This window comes from Carcharhinus amblyrhynchos, chromosome 14, assembly GCF_965287045.1.
Source record: "Carcharhinus amblyrhynchos chromosome 14, sCarAmb.v2.hapA, whole genome shotgun sequence".
In the NCBI taxonomy this organism is placed as follows: Eukaryota; Metazoa; Chordata; class Chondrichthyes; order Carcharhiniformes; family Carcharhinidae; genus Carcharhinus; species Carcharhinus amblyrhynchos.
Window position 1 is genome coordinate 6276160 of NC_137337.1, and position 20781 is coordinate 6296940.

Here is a 20781-nt window from a genome sequence, read left to right on the forward strand (position 1 = left end):
GTGGGTTTACTATCAAATAAACTGGTTGGACTTTAACCTGGCGACGTGAGGCTTCTCACTGTGGGCTATTGGACAGCAGGCTCTCCCATTGACTGTCCGGGCGTCAGTGCTGACCTCCCCCCCCCCCACCCCACCCTCCCCCCCACCCCCCCACAACCCCCCACCCCCCTTCCCCTCACCCCACCCCAACCATACGCAAAGGTGAGAGGTGAGAGGCCGTGAACTGGCCACAGCCTCCCTGACTGAGGGGGCAGTGAACCCGCACTTCCCGGGAGGGAGTGGCTGGCGCAGGTTGACCCCCGGGTCAGGTTATGGTCAACCCATCGGAGCGAGAGCCCCACAACAGCGCCCCATCGTGGCCAGGAGGTGGAAACGTCACGCCTTCACTGTGCAGCCATGACCTGAACGACAGCTAACCCCCACCCTCTCCCCTCCCCCTACCCACCCCCTCGCCCCATCCCACCCCCACCCAACCCCCCTCCATCCACTCCCCATCCAGCCCCCCCCCCCCCCCCCCCCCCACCCCCTCTCCTTGCGATTGGCTAGTGGTCGGCGATATATCAGATACAAGTACCAGGGAAGTTCAAAGTTCAAACGGAATCATCCAGAAATATTTAATTTTGTGATATAAAAGAGAGCGTTAGTCATTAAGGCTGAGTTGGGAGCTGTGCCTGGGCCGGCGGAGTGAGCGTTCACCTGTCCACGCTGGTCTCCGCCAGCCGATTGTTCATGATGGCCAGGGCGCCCACCCCCTCGGAGAAGCCATTGTGGCGGGTGGCATGGCCGCTCGCCCTGGGGTGCCCGTTTGCCGTCTCCAGCAGCTGCTTCTGCATGATGGCCAGCGAGACCTTGTTGGCGGCGAGGAAGTCCCTCATGGAGATCATTTCCCCGGACAGCCTGCGGCCGTCCGCCACCTCGCTCTCGTTGAAGGCGTCCGTCTCGATGGAGATCTTCCGACGGGTGACGCCGGGAGCCACGGCGTTCCTCCCCGGCCTGAACAGTTTCCTCCGGCACCTCAGGCAGCACCGGAACTCGAGTCTCCTCAGGCTCCAGTTGAGGAACTGCTTGATGACGATGGATATAACATTGAAGAGCGAATAAATACAACACACCCCCATCAGGATGAAGAGGAAGTTGCCAAATCGGTAAAATCCCTGGTAGTCGTACCTCACGTTCTGGCTGCTCACCAGATCTCCAAACCCTATCGTGCTAAAGGCCACGAAACAGAAGTAGATGGAGTCCAGGTAGCTCCAGCCCTCGACAGGGGTGTACATGGCGGAGGCGCAGCAGGAGATGGCAATGGCAGCTAGGCCCAGGATCAGCATCACGTAATAGACGGAGGGTTTCCAGCCCGACAGGCTGTCCACCTCGCCCGAGGTTCCCAGTTCCGGGCAGTTTTCCTGGGGCAGGACTCCGCTCCGTCTCAGCTGCCTCTCGTGACAGGTCTTTAGGATGTAGGCCAGCACCGTAATGAGGCGCTCCAGGAACAGGTTGAAGAACAAGATGGTGGCCGCGCAGCCAACCAAGCCGTAGAATATCAGGAAAACCTTTCCACTCACGGTGGCCGGCGTGGTCATCCCGAAACCTGGAACGCACACACACACACACAAAAATCACACAACGTGGACCACCAGGCTGAACCGCTGCGGGGGGGGGGGAGCGGGCACCCAGAGAAAGAAAGACCCCCCCCGTCCCCACCCCCCCCGGGCTCGGAAAACCTCGATATCCCGAAACACGTCACAGCCGATCAGGTACCTTTCGAAGCGTAGCCAACACCGAGATGCAGTGGGGCAATTTGTGCACAGCAAGATCCCACACACCGGCCATCGCTTGGAACCGATTTTAATGGAATGGTAACTGATCAGCTCTGGGTAGCTGGGGGGGTTGGGGGGGGGGGGGGGTGTGTGTGTGGTGGGCGGCGGCAGTGGCATATCGTCAGCGGGTTTAGTAATTCGGAGGTCCGGGGTAATGCTCTGGGGACCCGGGTTCGAATCCCGGCCCGGCAAATGAATTCAACAAAAATCTGCAATTGAGAGTCTACCGGTGACGGTGAAACCATCGTCGATTGTTGTAAAAAAAACCCCATCCGGTTCGCTCATGTCCCTTTAGGGAAGGAAATCTGCCGTCCTTACCTGGTCTGGCCTACATGTGTCTCCAGAGCCACAGCGATGTGGTTGTCTATTAAATGCCCCCAGGGATGGGCAATAAGTGCAGACCCTGCCAGGGACACTCACCTCCCAGGAATGAATACCACAAAAACTCCTTCAAATAACAATAATGTTTGGTGCCCAGCTGAGGGGATCGGTTTAATATCTCATCAAGGAGACAGCACTGCCGACTGTGCAGCACCCCCTCAGTAACGCAGCCTGGATTACAGGCTCGAGTCTCTGCACTCTAACCCAAAGCCTCTGGCTAAGCGAGCAGGCTAACACAGGCTCACTGCAAAGAAAACCCAGCCTGCAGGTGCAGCAGGTGGTCAGGGAGGCGAATGGGATGCTGGCCTTCATAGCGAGGGGGATTGAATATAAAAGTAGGGAGGTCTTGCTGCAGCTGTATAGGGCATTGGTGAGGCCGCAACTGGAGTACTGTGTGCAGTTTTGGGCGCCGTACTTACACAAGGATATTTTGGCCTTGGAGGGAGTGCAGAGGAGGTTTACTAGGCTGATACCAGAGTTGAGGGGGTTGAGCTATGAGGAGAGGCTGAATAAACTAGGCTTGTACTCGTTAGAGTTTAGAAGAATGAGAGGAGATCTCATTGAGACATAAGATGATGAAAGGGATGGATAGGATAGAGGTGGAGAGACTCTTCCCGCTCAGAAAGGACAGTAGGACTAGGGGGCACAGCCTCAAGATAAAGGGGGGGGCGGTTTAGAACGGAGTTGAGGAGGAACTTCTTCACTCAAAGGGTGGTGAATCTCTGGAATTCTCTGCCCGTTGAAGTGGTGGAGGCTGCCTCGCTAAATATATTTAAGATGCGGGTTGATGGGTTTTTGATAAGAGAGGGGATTAAGGGTTATGGGGAGAGAGCGGGAATGTGGAACTGAGCCACGACAGATCAGCCATGATCTTATTGAATGGCGGGGCAGGCTTGAAGGGCTGGATGGCCTACTCCTGCTCCTATTTCTTATGTTCTTAAAACAGAAATGGGCAGTGAAGGGAAGGGTTAAATTTGGGGAACTTCTCAGAGTCGTTTTGATTCCTGAATCATATCCTGACAAGTGCAGTGTGCAAGATAAACTGATCAAGCAACATTGTAAAACACTGGAGGCTCTGTGCGCAGAGCTTTTGTTTGTGAGTCAATGGCTCTGGTTTCAAACCCCTCTCAAAAGGCAGGGAATCCAGGCTACAACTCCGGGGCCGCGCTGGGGGAGTGCTGCAATGCCGGGGGGGCTGATGGGGAGATTAATCTGAATCTCTGTCTGCTCTCTGTGGCTGCAAAAAGATCAAATGGCAGGATTTCAAAGGAAAGTTATCCCTTGTGTCCTCACCAATCTCTCCATCAACGCCACCGAAAGGCATTATCTGACTGCTGTCCTCCTGCTGTTTGCAGGAACTTGCTGCCTCTGAATTCACTGCGTTTTCTCCACTTCTCCAGAAGAACCTCCCTGGCTGTGAACCACATCCTGATGGTGGTCACGCGGCCCAGTGTCACAGTAGATGGGCGACACAGTGGGACAGTGGTTTAGTGCTGCTGCCTCACGGCTCCAGGGACCTGGATTCCATCCCCGGCTTGGGGTGGGGGGGTGGGGGGTGGTCGCTGTCAGTGCACAGTCTCCCCGTGTCTGCGTGGGTTTCCCCCGCGTGCTCCGGTTTCCTCCAAAGATGCGCGGGTGAGGTGGATTGGCCGTGCTACATTACTCCTTAGTTCCGGGAGGGACTAGCGAGGGCAAATGCACGGGGTTATGGGGATAGGGCCTGGGTGGGATTGTGGTTCGGTGCAGACTCGACGGGCTGAATGGCCTCCTTCCACACTGTAGGGTTCTATGGTAAGTAGGAGGTCTTGTGTCGCAGTGGCAGAGTCCCAGTGGCCAGAAGCTGTGGGTTCAAATCCCAGCCAGGACTTGTTGGAGAAGGAGTGGGCAGTGGGTATTCCATGACCTTCCTCCCCCCTCCCACCTGGGATGTGCTTCACCCGTGGGAATGGCCGGGAAGTTCCGGCCATTGTTTGTGAGGCAGCCCAATGGGCTGACCACCGGCTCAGGGATACTTCCTCACTGCCCACCCCCAAAACGTGAAGGAAAGTCAGCAGCGATAGCTGTAATTCCCCACAGAGCCAGCGGGGGAGCCACTGAGTCCCATAGGCGGGGTGGGGAAGAGGAGCGACTTCTCTTCAATCCGTTCGCAAATGGTGGCCCAGGACGCGTTGCACGGCCTGACTGTCCGAGGGAGGCTGCTGCTGGAACCGCTGCGCCTGCCGACTCTGCTCCGCGGGACCTCGGTGGACGTGGTGAAGGGAGTGCCAGCGCCGAGGTGCCAGCGGGATCCAGGAGAGGGAAACCTTCCAGCGAGCGGGTTGCAGGAGCCCGTTCTGTGCCAGTCAAATCCTCCCTCAAATCCTTGCTCTTAACTTTCCCTGGAGAGTCACATCAGCAGACTGGGAATGGAGGGATACAAAGGAACGGTCTAGTTGGACCAATGAGCAGCGCAGGTTTGGAGGGCCGAAGGGCCTGTTTCCTGTGCTGTACCGTTCTTTGTTCTTTGTTCCTGTACAGTCTCTCACCATTCGCACAATAGAATATTCAGCCTGGGCTAAAACATCTCTCCAACTCACTGCTTTTACCACCTTGTGTCGCTCAGTTGGAATTCACAGCCATGCGATTCCACAGAATCCCTGCAGTGCACAAGGAGGCCATTCGGCCCATCGAGTCTGCACCAACCACTATCCCAGCCAGCCCCTATCCCCGCAACCCCACATAGTTACCCTGCTACTCCCCCTGACTAACGTTTAAAGTTTATTTATTAATGTCACAAGTAGGCTTACATTAACACTGCAATGAAATTTACAGTGAAAATCCCCTGGTCGCCACACTCTGGCGCCTGTTCGGGGTTACACTGAGGGAGAATTTAGCACGGCCCAATGCACCCTAACCAGCACGTCTTTCAGACTGTGGGAGGAAACTGGAGCACTCAGAGGAAACCCATGCAGACACGGGGAGAACGTGCAAACTCTACACAGACAAGCTGGGAATCGAACCCGGGTCCCTGGCGCTGTGAGGCAGCAGTGCTAACCCACTGTGCCACCGTGTGCTCTCACTGCTTGACCTCCTCCCGGCTCGGAGTTGTGGGAAACCAGGTGACAATGTTCATGAGCGCAGTGCACACACGTGTCAGTGCTGTGTGATATGTTTCACGTTATCACACTTTCCAAAATTGTACACAATACTCCAGGTGCGGCCTGAACAGCTTTCTGTACCATTGAAACAAGATTTTACAGCTGTACTCAAATCCTCCAGGAAATCTAACATTCGACTAACCTTCTTAATAACGTACTGCACCCACACACTCACCTTCAGTGACTTGTGGACAAGGACACTTCCCAACCTCTCAACACTTCAGAAATACTCTACACAGCTGTTCCTACAGGAGAGGGGGGGAGAGAGGAGGGGGAGGAGGAGAGGAGGGGGGAGAAGAGGAGGGGAGAAGAGGAGGGGAGGGGGAAAGGGGGAGGAGAGGAGGGAGAGGAGAGGAGAGGAGGGGAGGAGAGGAGGGGAAGGAGAGGAGGGGAGGAGGAAAGGGGGAGGAGAGGAGGGAGAGGAGAGGAGAGGAGGGGAGGAGAGGAGGGGAAGGAGAGGAGGGGAGGAGGAAAGGGGGGGAGAGGAGGGAGAGGAGAGGAGAGGAGGGGAGGAGAGGAGGGGAGAGGAGAGGCAGGGAGGAGAGGAGGGGGGAGGAAAGGAGGGGAGGAGGAGAGGAGGGGGGAGGAACGTGGATAATCTCACATTTTCCACATTATATTCCATCCACCATGTTCTTGCCCACTCACTAAATCACTCAGCTCAAACCTTTAGGTTATCTTCCTCTGAATATTTTACTCCTTTCTTAAAGTTACAAAGCCAGTGTGCAGAGTGGAGTGGGCAAGCCCTTCATCCATCTCCTTGCTTGCTCCAGTGGTTATCTCTGCTGCCTCACAGCGTCAGGGACTCAGGTTCGATTCTGGCCTCGGGTCACCGTCTATCTGGAGTTTGCACATTCTCCCTGTGTCTGCGTGGGTTTCCTCCGGGTGTTCCGGTTTCCTCCCACAGTCCAAAGATGTGTGGGTTAGGTGGATTGGCCGTGCCAGATTGGCCCTTAGTGTTGGGGGGATTAGCAGGGGTAAATGTATGGGGTTATGGATATAGGGCCTAGGTAGGATTGTGGTTGGTGCAGACTTGATGGGCCAAATGGCCTCCTTCTGCGTTGCAGGATTCTATGATTCTGTGAAAATCAAGTAATGGTTGAATCCAATTCATGATTCCCTACAAGAGAGACACAGGATCCAAGCTGACAAGGTGAGGCCTTGCACTCCCTCTGGGTTGGATCTGACGCTTGATCTTAGCCCAAAGAGCGAGGGGTCCGGTGACAGATTCACCGTGCCACACATTGCCTCGCTGCGATTGGACAGACAAGAGTTCAGACTCTCTGTGAACACCGTAAAGTTCAACTGCCAATGGAGCCTTCACAGGAAGAGGCACCGGAATGATTGTATCAGTACGAGATTAGATAAGAGGAAGTGAACAGATAACTTATTGTGCTCAATGAGCTGAAGCTTAACCAGCTCCTTGACAAGATCGTTTTGGAGTGATTAGACCTTCTTCTCAGAAGCAAATTGCCACGGTTGTCATGGTGAATCTCAAGGCCTGAGGGCCTAGTGCTCTCCACTCCGTTAGTACCCTGACTCCCACTGTCATTAAATGTCTCAGTTCCTGAGCAGTGTGCGGATTTTGAGCTGTACCGAGACTGTCACACAGCTAATCAGTTCTGATGGAGAATCTGCACGCAAAACATAAAACCACTTTTACCCATTTCTGATGCACAATGACACAGTGGTTAGCACTGCTGCCTCACGGCGCCAGGGACCCGCGTTCAATTCGGCCTTAGGTAGAATCATCATAGAAACCCTACAGTGCAGAAAGAGGCCATTCGGCCCATCGAGTCTGCACCAACCACAGTCCCACCCAGTCCCTACCCCCATACCCCTACATATTTACCCACTAATCCCTCTAACCTACACTACTCAGGACACTAAGGGGCAATTTTAGCACGGCCAATCAACCTAACCCGCACATCTTTGGACTGTGGGAGGAAACCGGAGCATCCGGAGGAAACCCACGCAGACACGAGGAGAATGTGCAAACTCCTCACAGACAGTGAGCCGAGCTGGGAATCGAACCCAGGTCCCTGGAGCTGTGAAGCAGCGGTGCTAACCACTGTGCTACCATGCTGCCCAGGTAACTGTTTGTGCGGAGTTTGCATGTTCTCCCCATATCTGTGTAGGTTTCCTCCGGGTGCCCCAGTTTCCTCCCACATTTCATAGATGTAGGTGGACTGGCCCTTAGTCGCCAAAAATGTGTAGCTTATGGGGATTAGTACATTCTGCACTCTCTCATTTCCTTCTCTATGAACGGTATAGCACTCAAGAAACAATACTTTTCACTGTATATTAATACATGTGACAATAATAAATCAAATCAAATCAGATTAGCAGGATAACGAGATGGGGTTCCAGGTACAGGGCCTGGGTAAGATGCTCTAATGAAGAGTTGGTGCAGTCTCAATGGGCTGAATGGCCTCTTTCTGTGCTGTAGGGATTCTCTGATTCTATAATGCTGATCTAACTCTAATTCTCCCCGGTTATCTGGCCAACATTTATCCCTCAATCACCATCACTAAAACACAATTTACCTGGTTATTAACACACTGCTGTTTGTGGGATCTTGCTGTGTGCAAATTGGTTGCCGTGTTTCCTACATTACAACAGTGACTGGAAAGTGCTTTGGGACATCCAGTGGCTGTGATAGGCGCTATGTAAATACAAGTCTTTCTTTCTTCTCTGTTTAGTATTCTGGCCATTGCCACCTAAAGAGGCGAAAGCATTTTACAGAATGACATGGATATGTCCAGACCTTTTAGTGACCCAAAGGAGGGCAGCGCGGTGGCACGGTGGTTAGCACTGCTGCCTCACAGCGCCAGGGACCCGGGTTCAGTTCTGGCCTCGGGTCACTGTCTGTGCAGAGTCTGCACATTCTCCCCGCGTCTGCGTGGGTTTCCTCCGGGTGCTCCGGTTTCCTCCCACAGCCCAAAGATGTGCGGGTTAGGTGGATTGGCCGTGCTAAACCGTCAGGGGGATGAGCAGGATAAATACATGGGGTTTGGGGGGGATAGGGCCTGGATGTGGATTGATGGGCTGAATGGCCTCCTTCTGCACTGCAGGGACTCTATGAAAGGAGGGGGTTCTAATCACATGTCCCATCGGACTCTCAAATATTTTACAGCCATTGGAGTGTTCCTATAGCGTCTTCATTAACGTTGGAAACAGTTTGTGCACAGCGGAAGGTTCCAGAAACGGCAATGCTTTGTTTTGCCGTTGTGGGATGACTCACACCATTGTTGTAAACTCAGTTATTCACGCACTCTCACAACGTGGACACGCCAGTGCGAGGCTCCTGCAGCTCTGTGCCGATGCACACGTACAGACACTATCTGAGTAACCACCCCCAGTTGAGGTGGCCTGGTGGAGTACACACCGCACACTGTTTCTAATATTGGAGTCCACCACCACAATCACCTTACTGTCATCAAACAACAAGGAGTCCTTGATCATCACTGATGTCAGAAATGCTGCAGCCAGTTTGTGAACAGCAGAAAGTCCCACAAACCCCCAGTGAGATCATGAGCAGATTTTGGTCGTGTGGATCGAGGTATGAACATTGGCCGGGGTGAACTTTGCTACCCTGGTTCCCACTGAAATAAATACATTCCTCATCAGGTTTGACAGCGATGATGAGAAGCTGTTTCTACCTGGCTGGGGGGTGGGGAGTGGTTTACGACGGTGGTAGACTTTGCTGGTGGCTTTTGCTACCGAATAAACCTGTTGGACTTTAACCTGGTCTTGTGAGACTTCTCACTGTGGAGGGTCCTCAACAGGGGGCACGCATTCCAGTAAAGGAGGCGGCCATTCATAACTGAGATAAGGAGAACTATTTTCACTCAGAGTGTTAGAAATCCTCTGAGACACGGAGCTGAGTCGATGAGACGATATTCCAGACGGAAGTCAATGGATTTTGGGGCATGATGGGAATTCAGGGAAATGAGGAAGGATCAGCCGTGATCTGATTGGATGTGGAGCAGACCTGAGGGGGGCATGAAGTTCAGTCCTGCTCCGATTTCTACGTCCACTGAAGTACACACCCCACACACCCCGGACATATTTACAGATGCACCATAGAAAGCATCCTTTCCTGATGTATCACAGCTTGGTCTGGGCTCCTGCTCTACCCAAGACTGCAAGAAACTATAAAGGAACGAAGCCCAGTCCATCACTCAAACCAGCCTCCCATCCATTGACTCTGTCTACACTTCCCAATGCCTCGGAAAAGCAGCCAGCATAATTAAGGATCCCACACACCCCGGACATTCTCTCTTCCACCTTCTTCCATCAGGAAAAAGATATAAAAGTCTGAGGTCACGTACCGACCGACTCAAGAACAGCTTCTTCCCTGCTGCTGTCAGACTTTTGAATGGACCTACCTCACTCAGTAAGTTGATCTCTCTCTGCACCACGTACAGGATGTTACAGCCTCGTGTGAACGAGACGGGAAATTCCTGCCTGAGGTCAACGGACATTTCTGTTGTCGATTCTGTGGCACGCAAGGTGGTAGAATTCCGGCACCTAGCTATGACTGTAACACTACGCTCTGCACTCTCTCATTTCCTTCCCTATGAACGGTATGCTTCACCGGTGCAATGCACAAGAAACAATACTTCTCACTGTATGTTAATACGTGCGACTATAATAAATCAATCAACATTTCTCACTGGCTCCTGAACTCAATTGGATCCCTCCAGCATTGAAGTGTAAAACGTGTGGGGTAAGTTGTTCCATGTGCAGAGACTCCTCCATGTGCAGAGCTCTCTGCCGGCACCAAACTCATCAACCTCCAACCACATTTCAAGCACCGATCTCGAATCACAGAGTATTGTTCCACCAGCCCTCGAACCAAGGGAAACAAGTCACATAATGATCAGAATCACTTGGTTTATTCAGCACTGATTAACATTCATTCACTCAGTCATTCCAACGAATGATGTCTTGTTACCAGGAAGACTCCAGGTCTGCGACCCAGTCTGTGTTAAACATAGAAACAGAGAAGATAGGAGCAGGAGGAGGCCATTCGGCCCATCAAGCCTGCTCCGCCATTCATTACAATCACGGCTGATCATCCAATTCAATAGCCTAATCCTGCTTTCTCTCCCTAACCTTTGATCCCAGTCACCCCAGTCACCACCTCCTGAATATATTCAATGTTTTGACATCAACTATTTCCTGTGATAATGAATTCCACAGGCTCACCACTCTTTGGGTGAAGAAATGTCTCCTCACCTCCAGTCTAAATGGTCTACCCTGAATCCTCAGACTGTGAGCCCTGGTTCTGGACTCCCCCACCCTCAGGAACATCCTCCCTGCATCTACCCTGTCTGGATCTCTATGAGATCCCCCCCTGAAGTTGGCCAATCTCAGCCAAGTTTCAGGATCAATGATTGACCTCGTTTTGATAAGGCTGAGAGAGAAAAATGGAGAGAGAACATAGAACACTACAGCACAAACAGGCCCTTCGGCCCACAAGTTACGCCGATCATATCCTTACCTACCAAACCATAGAACTATCTGTAACTCCCAATCCCATTAAATCCCATATACTCATCCAGAAGTCTTTTAAAAGACCCCAGCGAGTTCGCCTCCACCACCACCGACGGCAGCCGATTCCACTCACTCACCACCCTCTGAGTGAAAAACTTTCCCCTAACATCTCCTCTGTACCTGCTCCCCAGCACCTTAAACCTGTGTCCTCTCGTAGCGACCATTTCAGCCCTGGGAAATAGCCTCTGAGAATCCACCCTATCTATTCCTCTCAACATCTTATACACCTCTATCGGGTCACCTCTCATCCTTCATCTCTCCAGGGAGAAGAGACCAAGCTCCCTCAACCTATCCTCATAAGGCATGCCTCCCAATCCAGGCAACATCCTTGTAAATCTCCTCTGCACCCTCTCAATAGCTTCCACATCCTTCCTGTAGTCAGGCGACCAGAACTGAGCACAGTACTCCAAGTGAGATCCTTGACTAACATTTCCAGATATTTTCAGACACTGTTTAAAAACATCATTGTCAAGTGCTCAGATTGGGACTTCCTTGTGACCTTTGTTAATTAGTTTTGCATTTAATTTGATAACCACCCACCCCTGCTGCTGATTTACAGCTATTTTTGATTGAACAATATATCAATCTTAAAATTCACTTCTTTGTTTTCAAATCCCTCCCTGGTCTCAACTCCTCCCGATCTCTATAACCTCGTCCAACTTCAGAGATGCCTGCACTCCTCTAATTCAGTCTCTTAGCTATCCTCGATTTTAATCCCCTCACCACTGGAGCACCATTCACCAGCGCAGAGTTGATGGGCTGAATGGTCTCCCTCTGTGCTGTACTATCATTCTATGATGTCCAGCTGGGGTCACTGCGTGGTGTATCCGAAGCAGGAAGTTTGACCGATCTTTCTTCCCTTCACCCAATATGAACAGAAGCCAGCTGTGGTCGCAAAATTTATCAGTCCCTGTTGCACTGGAAGGAAACTGGCAGTCAGTTTGTGCACAGCAAGATCCCACAGACAGTAGTGCGAGAGATGACCTGCTGATCTGTTTTTGGTGATATTTATAAAGCTTATTTGTTAGTGTCACGAGTAGGCCTTACAGTAACTAACACTGCAATGAAGTTACTGTGAAAATCCCCTAGTCGCCACACTCCGGTGTCTGTCCAGGTACACTGAAGCAGAATTTTAACACAGCCAGTGCACCATCATACACATCTTTCGGCCTGTGGGAGGAAACCGGAGCACCCGGAGGAAGCCCAAGCAGACATGGGGAGAATGTGCAAACTCCACCCAGACAGTGACCCAAGCCAGGAATCGAACCCCGGTCCCTGGCTCTGTGAGGCAGCGGCGCTAACCCACCGTGTCACTCCTGGTGATGTTGGCTGAAGGAGAAATGTACAGAAGATAAGAAATAAGAGCAGGTGTAGGCCATTCGGCCCCTCGAGTCTGCTCCACCATTCAATGCTATCGTGGCTGATCTTCTGCCTCTGCTCCACTTTCCAGCTGATTCTCTATTTACCTGATTCCCTGAGAGACTAAAAGGAACCTGTCTATCACTGCCTTAAATGTACCCAACGATGGAGGATTGAGAGTGCTGCTCGGAGGTGGAGAGTTCCATGGAGACATTACTGAGCCAGATGGGTTTTTACAACAATTGATGGTAGTTGCTATGGTCACCCTTACTGAGATTAGCCTTATATTCCAGATTTATTAACTGTGCTCAAATTCCACCAGCTGCTGTGTTGGGATTTGAACCTGTGTCCCCTGAACGTTGACCTGGATCTCTGGAGAAATGAGCGAAAAAAAGTCATTTAATCTCGGACAATAGTAAGAACAAAGAAAATCCCAGCACAGGAACAGGCCCTTCGGCCCTCCAAGCCTGCACCGACCGTGCTGCCCGACTGAACTAAAACCCCCTACACTTCCGGGGACCGTATCCCTCTATTCCCATCCTATTCTGAGCCACGACAGATCAGCCATGATCTTATTGAATGGCGGGGCAGGCTCGAAGGGCTAGATGGCCGACTCCTGCTCCTATTTCTTATGTTCTTACTTGTCAAGACGCACCTTAAGAGTCACTATCACATCCGCTTCCACTAGTAGGGAGGTCTTGCTGCAGCTGTATAGGGCATTGGTGAGGCCGCAGCTGGAGTACTGTGTGCAGTTTTGGGCGCCGCACTTACGCAAGGATATTTTGGCCTTGGAGGGAGTGCAGAGGAGGTTTACTAGGCTGATACCCGAGTTGAGGGGGTTGAGCTATGAGGAGAGGCTGAATAAACTGGGCTTGTACTCGTTAGAGTTTAGAAGAATGAGGGGAGATCTCATTGAGACGTATAAGATGATGAATGGGATGGATAGGATAGAGGTGGAGAGACTCTTCCCGCTCAAAAAAGACAGTAGGACTAGGGGGCACAGCCTCAAGATAAAAGGGGGGCGGTTTAGAACGGAGTTGAGGAGGAACTTCTTCACTCAAAGGGTGGTGAATGTCTGGAATTCTCTGCCCGTTGAAGTGGTGGAGGCTGCCTCGCTAAATATTTTTAAGACGCGGGTTGATGGGTTTTTGATAAGAGAGGGGATTAAGGGTTATGGGGAGAGGGCGGGAAAGTGGAACTGAGCCACGACAGATCAGCCATGATCTTATTGAATGGCGGGGCAGGCTCAAAGGGCTAGATGGCCTACTCCTGCTCCTATTTCTTATGCTCTTATGTTCTTACCTCCCCCGGCAGGCCCCCACCACCCTCTGTGTAAAAAACCTGCCTCGTACATCTCCTTTAAACCTTGCCCCTCGCACCTTAAACCTGTGCCCCCTAGTAATTGACTCTTCCACCCTGGGAAAAAGCTTCTGACTGTCCACTCTGTCCGTGTCCCTCATAATCTTGTAGACTTCTACCAAGACTAATCGTGGTTGGTGCAGGCGTGGAGACCGAGAGGCCTGTTCCTGAGCTGTAATTATCTTTGTTCTTCGTTCTTATTATTGACCGAGATTAAATGACTTTTTTTTTGCTCAAGGTGGTGTGAACTGGACAAATGAATATGCATTCATGGGAAGATAGAGCTACCCTAATAGGATCCTCCACTTCCTTGTGAATCATTTGCTTGCTTGTGAGACGCAAGTGTGGCCATTCTGATTAAACCGGAATCAGATTTGTACATTCAGGTTTTACAGTCTCCGCACTGTCTGCGTGCCCTACTTTGCAAGGCCGATATATCCTCACCGTTTCTCTGAGGCAGTTGTAACTTGTCAGTTGCATTTGTTATTTAAAGGTCTGTCATTTGTTGGGTGCTTTGTCTCCCAAACCAGCTTCACACTGCCGTTGTGCCGCAGGGCCGCCTGGTCTACCTCCATCGCTGCCAATTAATTAGCCCGGAGACATTGCTCTGCTAACTTCAGTCAAATTTTGGGGAGTGGTGTATGAAGGGATTGTGAATGAGAGGGTAGGAAGAAAGGAACTGAGATAAGAGGAAAGAGAGAGAGAGAGAGGGGGGGGTGTTGAGAGAGAGAATGAGGCACCAGGTCAACTTCTTGAGCTGAGTTTTACCGTCCCGCCTGCCATGGGAATCGGAGTGGACGAGGGGCGGAGCATGGAAAGATCCCGTTTGACCTGGGACGGGATTCTCCGGTCTCGGGACGCGCACGGCTGGAAACTGACTTTGACATTCTCATCCTTGTTTTCAAATACCCCCCTTTGACCTTACCCCTCCCTTTCTTTTAACTTTGGAAGTTTATTTATTAGTGCCACAAGTAAGGCTTACGTTAACGCTGCAATGAAGTTACTGTGAAATTCCCGAGTTAGAATTAATCATAGAATCATAGAACCCTACAGCGCAGGGAGAGGCCCTTCAGCCCATCGAGTTTTCACCGAACACAATCCCACCCGGGCCCTACCCCCACATCCCTACATATTTACTCGCTAATCCCTCTAACCTACACATCTCAGGACACTAAGGGGCAATTTTAGCACGGCCAATCAACCTGACCTGCACATCTTTGGACTGTGGGAGGAAACTGGAGCACCCGGAGGAAACCCTGGATTGTGAGTTGTCACACTCCAGCGCCTGTTCGGTTACACTGAGGGAGAATTTAGCATGGCCAATGCACTCTAACCAGCACACTCTTTTCGGACTGTGGGGGGAAACTGGAACTCTCCCCTGGAGGAAACCCACGCAGACACGGGGAGAACATGCAGACTCCGCACAGACAGTGACCCGAGCCGGGAATCGGACCCAGGTCCCTAGCGCTGTGAGGCAGCTGTGCTAACCACTGCACCGCTGTGCTGACTTTGTAATCTCCTCCAGGCCACAACCCTCCATCATATCTCTGCGAGCCCCACCCTCCCCCCACTTCCTCATTTTGATTTTTTTATACACCCTGATTTTAATCGCTCCGTTATCAGTGACTGTGCCTTCAGCCGCCTGGGCCCCAAGCTTTTGATTTTTCTCCCTACACATTCCCACTTTGCCTTCAGGCGCTGCACCAAAGCTACCTCTCCAACCAAGCTTCTGGTTATCTGACCGAATCGCTCCCTACGTGACTGAGAGTCGCGCCTGTGAAGCATCCCTGGGGCTGTCCCTTTCGTCAAAGACACTGGACAAATATAAGTTGTTGTTGCTGGAGAGGAGGGAGGAGAAGAGGGCAGAAAGGTGGAGTGTGAGGAGCAACCGAGGCAGATGGAGAAGGGGGCAAGAGGGGATGGAGGGTGGAAGAGAGAGAGGAAGGAAGAGTTTGCTAACAGTTTGGAAAGCACTGGCCGGGTGGACGTACAATATATAATCAAAATGTGGTTTTGATCTGAGCTGCAGTCTCATTTCGCTGAATATATTTAAGTCACGGGTAGATAGGCTTCTGATAGACAGGGGAATTAAGGGTCGTGTGGAACTGATCCACTTCAGATCAGCCATGATCTTAGTGAATGGCGGGGCAGGCTCGAGGGGCTAGATGGCCTACTCCTGCTCCTATTTCTTATTTCGTCTGATGTAGGAGCCGGGTTTTCCGAAGGAAACAGTCACATTTCGGCAGCTCATACTGCTGAGCTGATCCTTTACACAGCTCGCGGCTATGAACTATGAGGAGAGGCTGAATAAACTAGGCTTGTACTCGTTAGAGTTTAGAAGAATGAGGGGAGATCTCATTGAGACGTATAAGATGATGAATGGGATGGATAGGGTAGAGGTGGAGAGACTCTTCCCGCTCAGAAAGGACAGTAGGACTAGGGGGCACAGCCTCAAGATAAAGGGGGGGGGGGCGGTTTAGAACGGAGTTGAGGAGGAACTTCTTCACTCAAAGGGTGGTGAATCTCTGGAATTCTCTGCCCGTTGAAGTGGTGGAGGCTGCCTCGCTAAATATTTTTAAGACGCGGGTTGATGGGTTTTTGATAAGAGAGGGGATTAAGGGTTATGGGGAGAGGGCGGGAATGTGGAACTGAGCCACGACAGATCAGCCATGATCTTATTGAATGGCGGGGCAGGCTCGAAGGGCCAGATGGCCTACTCCTGCTCCTATTTCTTATGTTCTTATGTTAACACCCGTGGACGCGACACAAAAGTGCCAGCATCGGGCCTGAGGCGGGAAGGCCAAACATCATCCATGGGTAACTGGAGAAAGGCCGAGGCTATGAGTCTAACTGGGGGAGAGGCAGGGTGAGATTCTGCAGCTCAGTGAGGAGCGACTCAGTTACACAAAATCCCCCCTGAAGAGAGCTGAACATTACAATATGATTCACACGTGAAATAAATAAAGGCAGAACGTGCCGGAAACACTCAGCATGTCGGGCAGCGCCTGGTGGAGAGAGAGAGAGAGAGAAAACAGAGTTAACGTTTCAGGCCAATGGCATTTCATCCGAGCTTCCAAATTATTGTTGTTGGAGGGAAGGGGTGGGTGGGGCGAGGCCAGGGAAGGAGGAGTTCAAAATCTATCTTTATCAGTGTCACATGTTGGCTTACATTAACACTGCAATGAAGTTACTGTGAAAATCCCTCAGTCGCCACACTCTGGCGCCTGTTCGGGTAGACAGAGGGAGAATTTAGCACGGCCAATGCACCCTAACCAGCTCCTCTTTCGGACTGCGGGAGGAAACTGGAACACTTGGAGGAAACCCACGCAGACATGGGGAGAACATACAGGCTCGGCACAGACAGTGACCCAAGCCAGGAATCGAACCCGTGCCGCCTCAAGTGTCACCATGCCAGCCCAGGGAATGTGAGAGGGAGTTGAAAGAAATAGTAAAGAGGTTAAAAAAGGGGAAGAGAGAGAGAAGTGCTGCGTATTTCTAGAATTTCCTGATTTTTTGTTTACTTCTGATTTCCAGCATCTGCAGTTTTTGAGAAGTGAAACAAGTAACAAAGCTCGGAGGAAGTTTAGAGATAGAGGAAAAGGGAACAAGCATCCCCCATCCCCCCTGCACCCCTCTGCCACCCCATCTCCAGCTTATCCCACCATTCCATATCTGAGCTCCATGGATTGCTGTTTGCATTGAAGAGATTCCCAAACTTCCACCAGACTTTGTGTGTGGAAGTGTTTGTTCATCGGCTGGGTTCCGCCTTACTGTACTTACTTACTACAGGTAAAGAGACTCTTCCCACTCAGAAAAGACAGTAGGACTAGGGGGCACAGCCTCAAGATAAAGGGGGGGGCAGTTTAGAATGGAGTTGAGGAGGAACTTCTTCACTCAAAGGGTGGTGAATCTCTGGAATTCTCTGCCCGTTGAAGTGGTGGAGGCTGCCTTGTTAAATATATTTAAGACACGGGTAGATAGGTTTCTGATAGACAAGGGAATTAAGGGTTATGGGGAGAAAGTGGGAAAGTGGAACTGATCCACGTCAGATCAGCCATGATCTTATTGAATGGCGGGGCAGGCTCGAAGGGCTGGATGGCCGACTCCTGCTCCTATTTCTTATGTTCTTACTGCATGATGTTACAGAGAGTGACGGAGATCAGAACGCTGCTCATTCCCCCCCCACTTCACTCTGACACTCACCCTCTCACATCCAGCTTGTGGGATTTCGCTTTAAACAAAAATCAAACTCGCAACAATCCCAATGACAATCTGAAAGCGAGGAACTCAATTCAATTAGAGAGGGGATTTTGCAACCAGAAGGGGCTATTTTATTCAGAACAAAATACGACACTCATTTTCACTGAGTTACTTTTATAGAGTCATAGAGGTTTACAGCATGGAAATAGGCCATTCAGCCCAACTTGTCAATGCCACCCAGTTTTTACCACTAAGTTGGTTCCAATTGCTTACCTTCGGCCCATATCCCTCGAGACCCGTCTTACCGATGTAACTGACTAACTGTTTTTCATAAGAACATTAGGAGCAGGAGTAGGCCATCTAGCCCTTCGAGCCTGCCCCGCCATTCAATAAGATCATGGCTGATCTGTCGTGGCTCAGTTCCACATTCCCGCCCTCTCCCCATAACCCTTAATCCCCTCTCTCATCAAAAACCCATCAACCCACGTCTTAAAAATATTTAGCGAGGCAGCCTCCACCACTTCAACGGGCAGAGAATTCCAGAGATTCACCACCCTTTGAGTGAAGAAGTTCCTCCTCAACTCCGTTCTAAACCGCCTCCCCTTTATCTTGAGGCTGTGCCCTCTAGTCCTACTGTCCTTTCTGAGCGGGAAGAGCCTCTCCACCTCTATCCTATCCATCCCATTCATCATCTTATACGTCTCAATGAGATCTCCCCTCATTCTTCTAAACTCTAACGAGTACAAGCCCAGTTTATTCAGCCTCTCCTCATAGCTCAACCCCCTCAGCTCTGGTATCAGCCTAGTAAACCTCCTCTGCACTCCCTCCAAGGCCAAAATATCCTTGTGTAAGTACGGCGCCCAAAACTGCACACCGTACTCCAGCTGCGGCCTCACCAATGCCCTATACAGCTGCAGCAAGACCTCCCTACTTTTATATTCAATCCCCCTCGCTATGAAGGCCAGCATCCCATTCGCCTTCCTGACCACCTGCTGCACCTGCAGGCTGGGTTTTTGCGACTCATGTACAAGGACCCCGAGGTCCCTCTGCACCGTCGCCCGCTGCAGTTTTTCGCCACGTAAGTAATAATCCTTCCTACCATTATTTGTACCAAAGTGGACCACCTCACACTTGCCAACATTAAATTCCATTTGCCATTTCCTGGCCCATTCGCCCAGCCTATCTAGATCCTTCTGCAGACTCTCCACACCCTCCGCGCAATTTGCCTTTCCCCCAATCTTGGTGTCATCAGCAAATTTCGACACCCTACACTCGGTTCCCTCCTCCAGATCATCTATATAAATGGTAAAAAGCTGAGGCCCCAGCACCGACCCCTGGGGCACTCCACTAGTTTTGTACCCACTTCTACTGCTACCTCTGGGAGCTTGTTCCAGACACTCACCATCCCCTGTGTGAAGAAATTGCACCTCTGGACCCTTTTGTATCTTTTTTAACCTTATCTAAAGTTTTAAAGTTAAAGTTTGTTTATTAGTCACAAGTAAAGCTTACATTAACACTGCAATGAAGTTACTGTGAAATTCTCCTAGTTGCCACAGTCCAGCGCCTGTTTGGGTCAATCCTTCTCTGTGACATATTTCATGCTAACACTGGCAGCTCACTCATCAATCCCCAAAACACATCACTATTCTCCGCACTGTGCACTTTTTGAATACAACCCACCGTTTTCTCTTATACAACCTGTAGCGTGGGTTATTCTGTTAATAACAATCACGGAAAGAAGTGTCTTTACTTCCCTACCTTTATTTTTAAACGAGGTTGCTGAACCAGTGCACGTCTAGGCAGGGCTGGGTGAGGGGCTCTATCTTATACCAACAGGAAACACAATGTCGGAGTTACTTCCCCACCATCCACGCAATCAAAGCGGACGAGGGGCAGACAACGAAAATGTCCGTTGTCCTCGGGCAGGATTTTCCAGTCTCGCTCGAACGAGGCCATAAAATCCTGCCCAGTGTTACTAATTTCACTCCTGAAATAAAAACAGGGAGTGCTGGATAAGCTCAGCAGGTCTGACAGCATCTGTGGAGAGAGAAACAGTGTCTATGTTTCGAACCTTCTTTAGAGCTCTGGCTTTGAAACATTAACACCATTTTTCTCTCTCTATTACAGAGGCTGACAGACCCGGTGAGATTCCCAGCACTCTGTTTTTATTTCTGATTTCCAGATTCTGCGGTGTTTTGCTTTAATTTCAGTCCTTGAAGGGACACAATCTTAAAAGTCAGAGCTGAGCCATTCAGTGGTGATGTCGGGGAGCACACCCTCACACACAGACTAGACCAAACCTGGGTCTCTCGCCCCCAAAACCCAGCCGAGAGTCTGGGGTTCATTTAAACATTTCAAAACTGAGCTTGGTGGATTTTTTTGTTAGACATGGATATTAAAGGTTACAAAAGCGAAGCTGGTAATTTGGGTTAGCTCAGTGAAGATCTAACTGAAACATGGAACAGGCCCAAGGAACTGAATGGTCTCCCCCTGTTCCTGCCATCTCAGTCAGGCAACAAGTTGTACATTTTTACATCAAATCATTTGCGATTTGTTGTAAAAACCCATCTGGTTCACCTTTAGGGAGGGAAATCTGCCGTCCTTACCCGGTCTGACCTACATGTGATTCCAGAGCCACAGCAGTGTGGTTGACTCTCAGCTGCCCTCTGAAATGGCCAGACACGCTATTTGTGAAGTTTGTGAATCTGGGGAAAGGACACTGGCCTCTGAAGGGTTAGTTCAGCAACAAACGCTGACTTTGCCAGCCACGCCCACTTCCCGTGAAATAATGTTTAAAAGCCCGATGGGAAGAATGGTCTCCTTCTGTAAAAGTCTATGATTCTCTCAAAGCGTATCTCAGTATTTCCACAAAAGAGTGGGAAAAGCTGATGAGGGGATGCGGTGGAGGAGATGATTACTAAACGAGAGAGCAGTTGGATAAAGGACTCTTTAATTAATTACATAATAAT

The 20781-nt window shown here is 50.8% G+C and overlaps 1 protein-coding gene across 1 annotated transcript in view; it reads right to left on the reverse strand.

Annotated features, from left to right (window-relative positions):
- Nucleotides 1–582: 582 nt before the first annotated feature.
- kcnk13a (potassium channel, subfamily K, member 13a) overlaps nt 583–20781 on the reverse strand; it is a 46704-nt gene continuing 26505 nt past the window's right edge. Inside the window, 1 exon segment of the mRNA XM_080202100.1 lies at nt 583–1585. Coding sequence (XP_080058226.1) covers nt 693–1585 — 893 coding nt within the window. The 3' untranslated portion in view covers nt 583–692.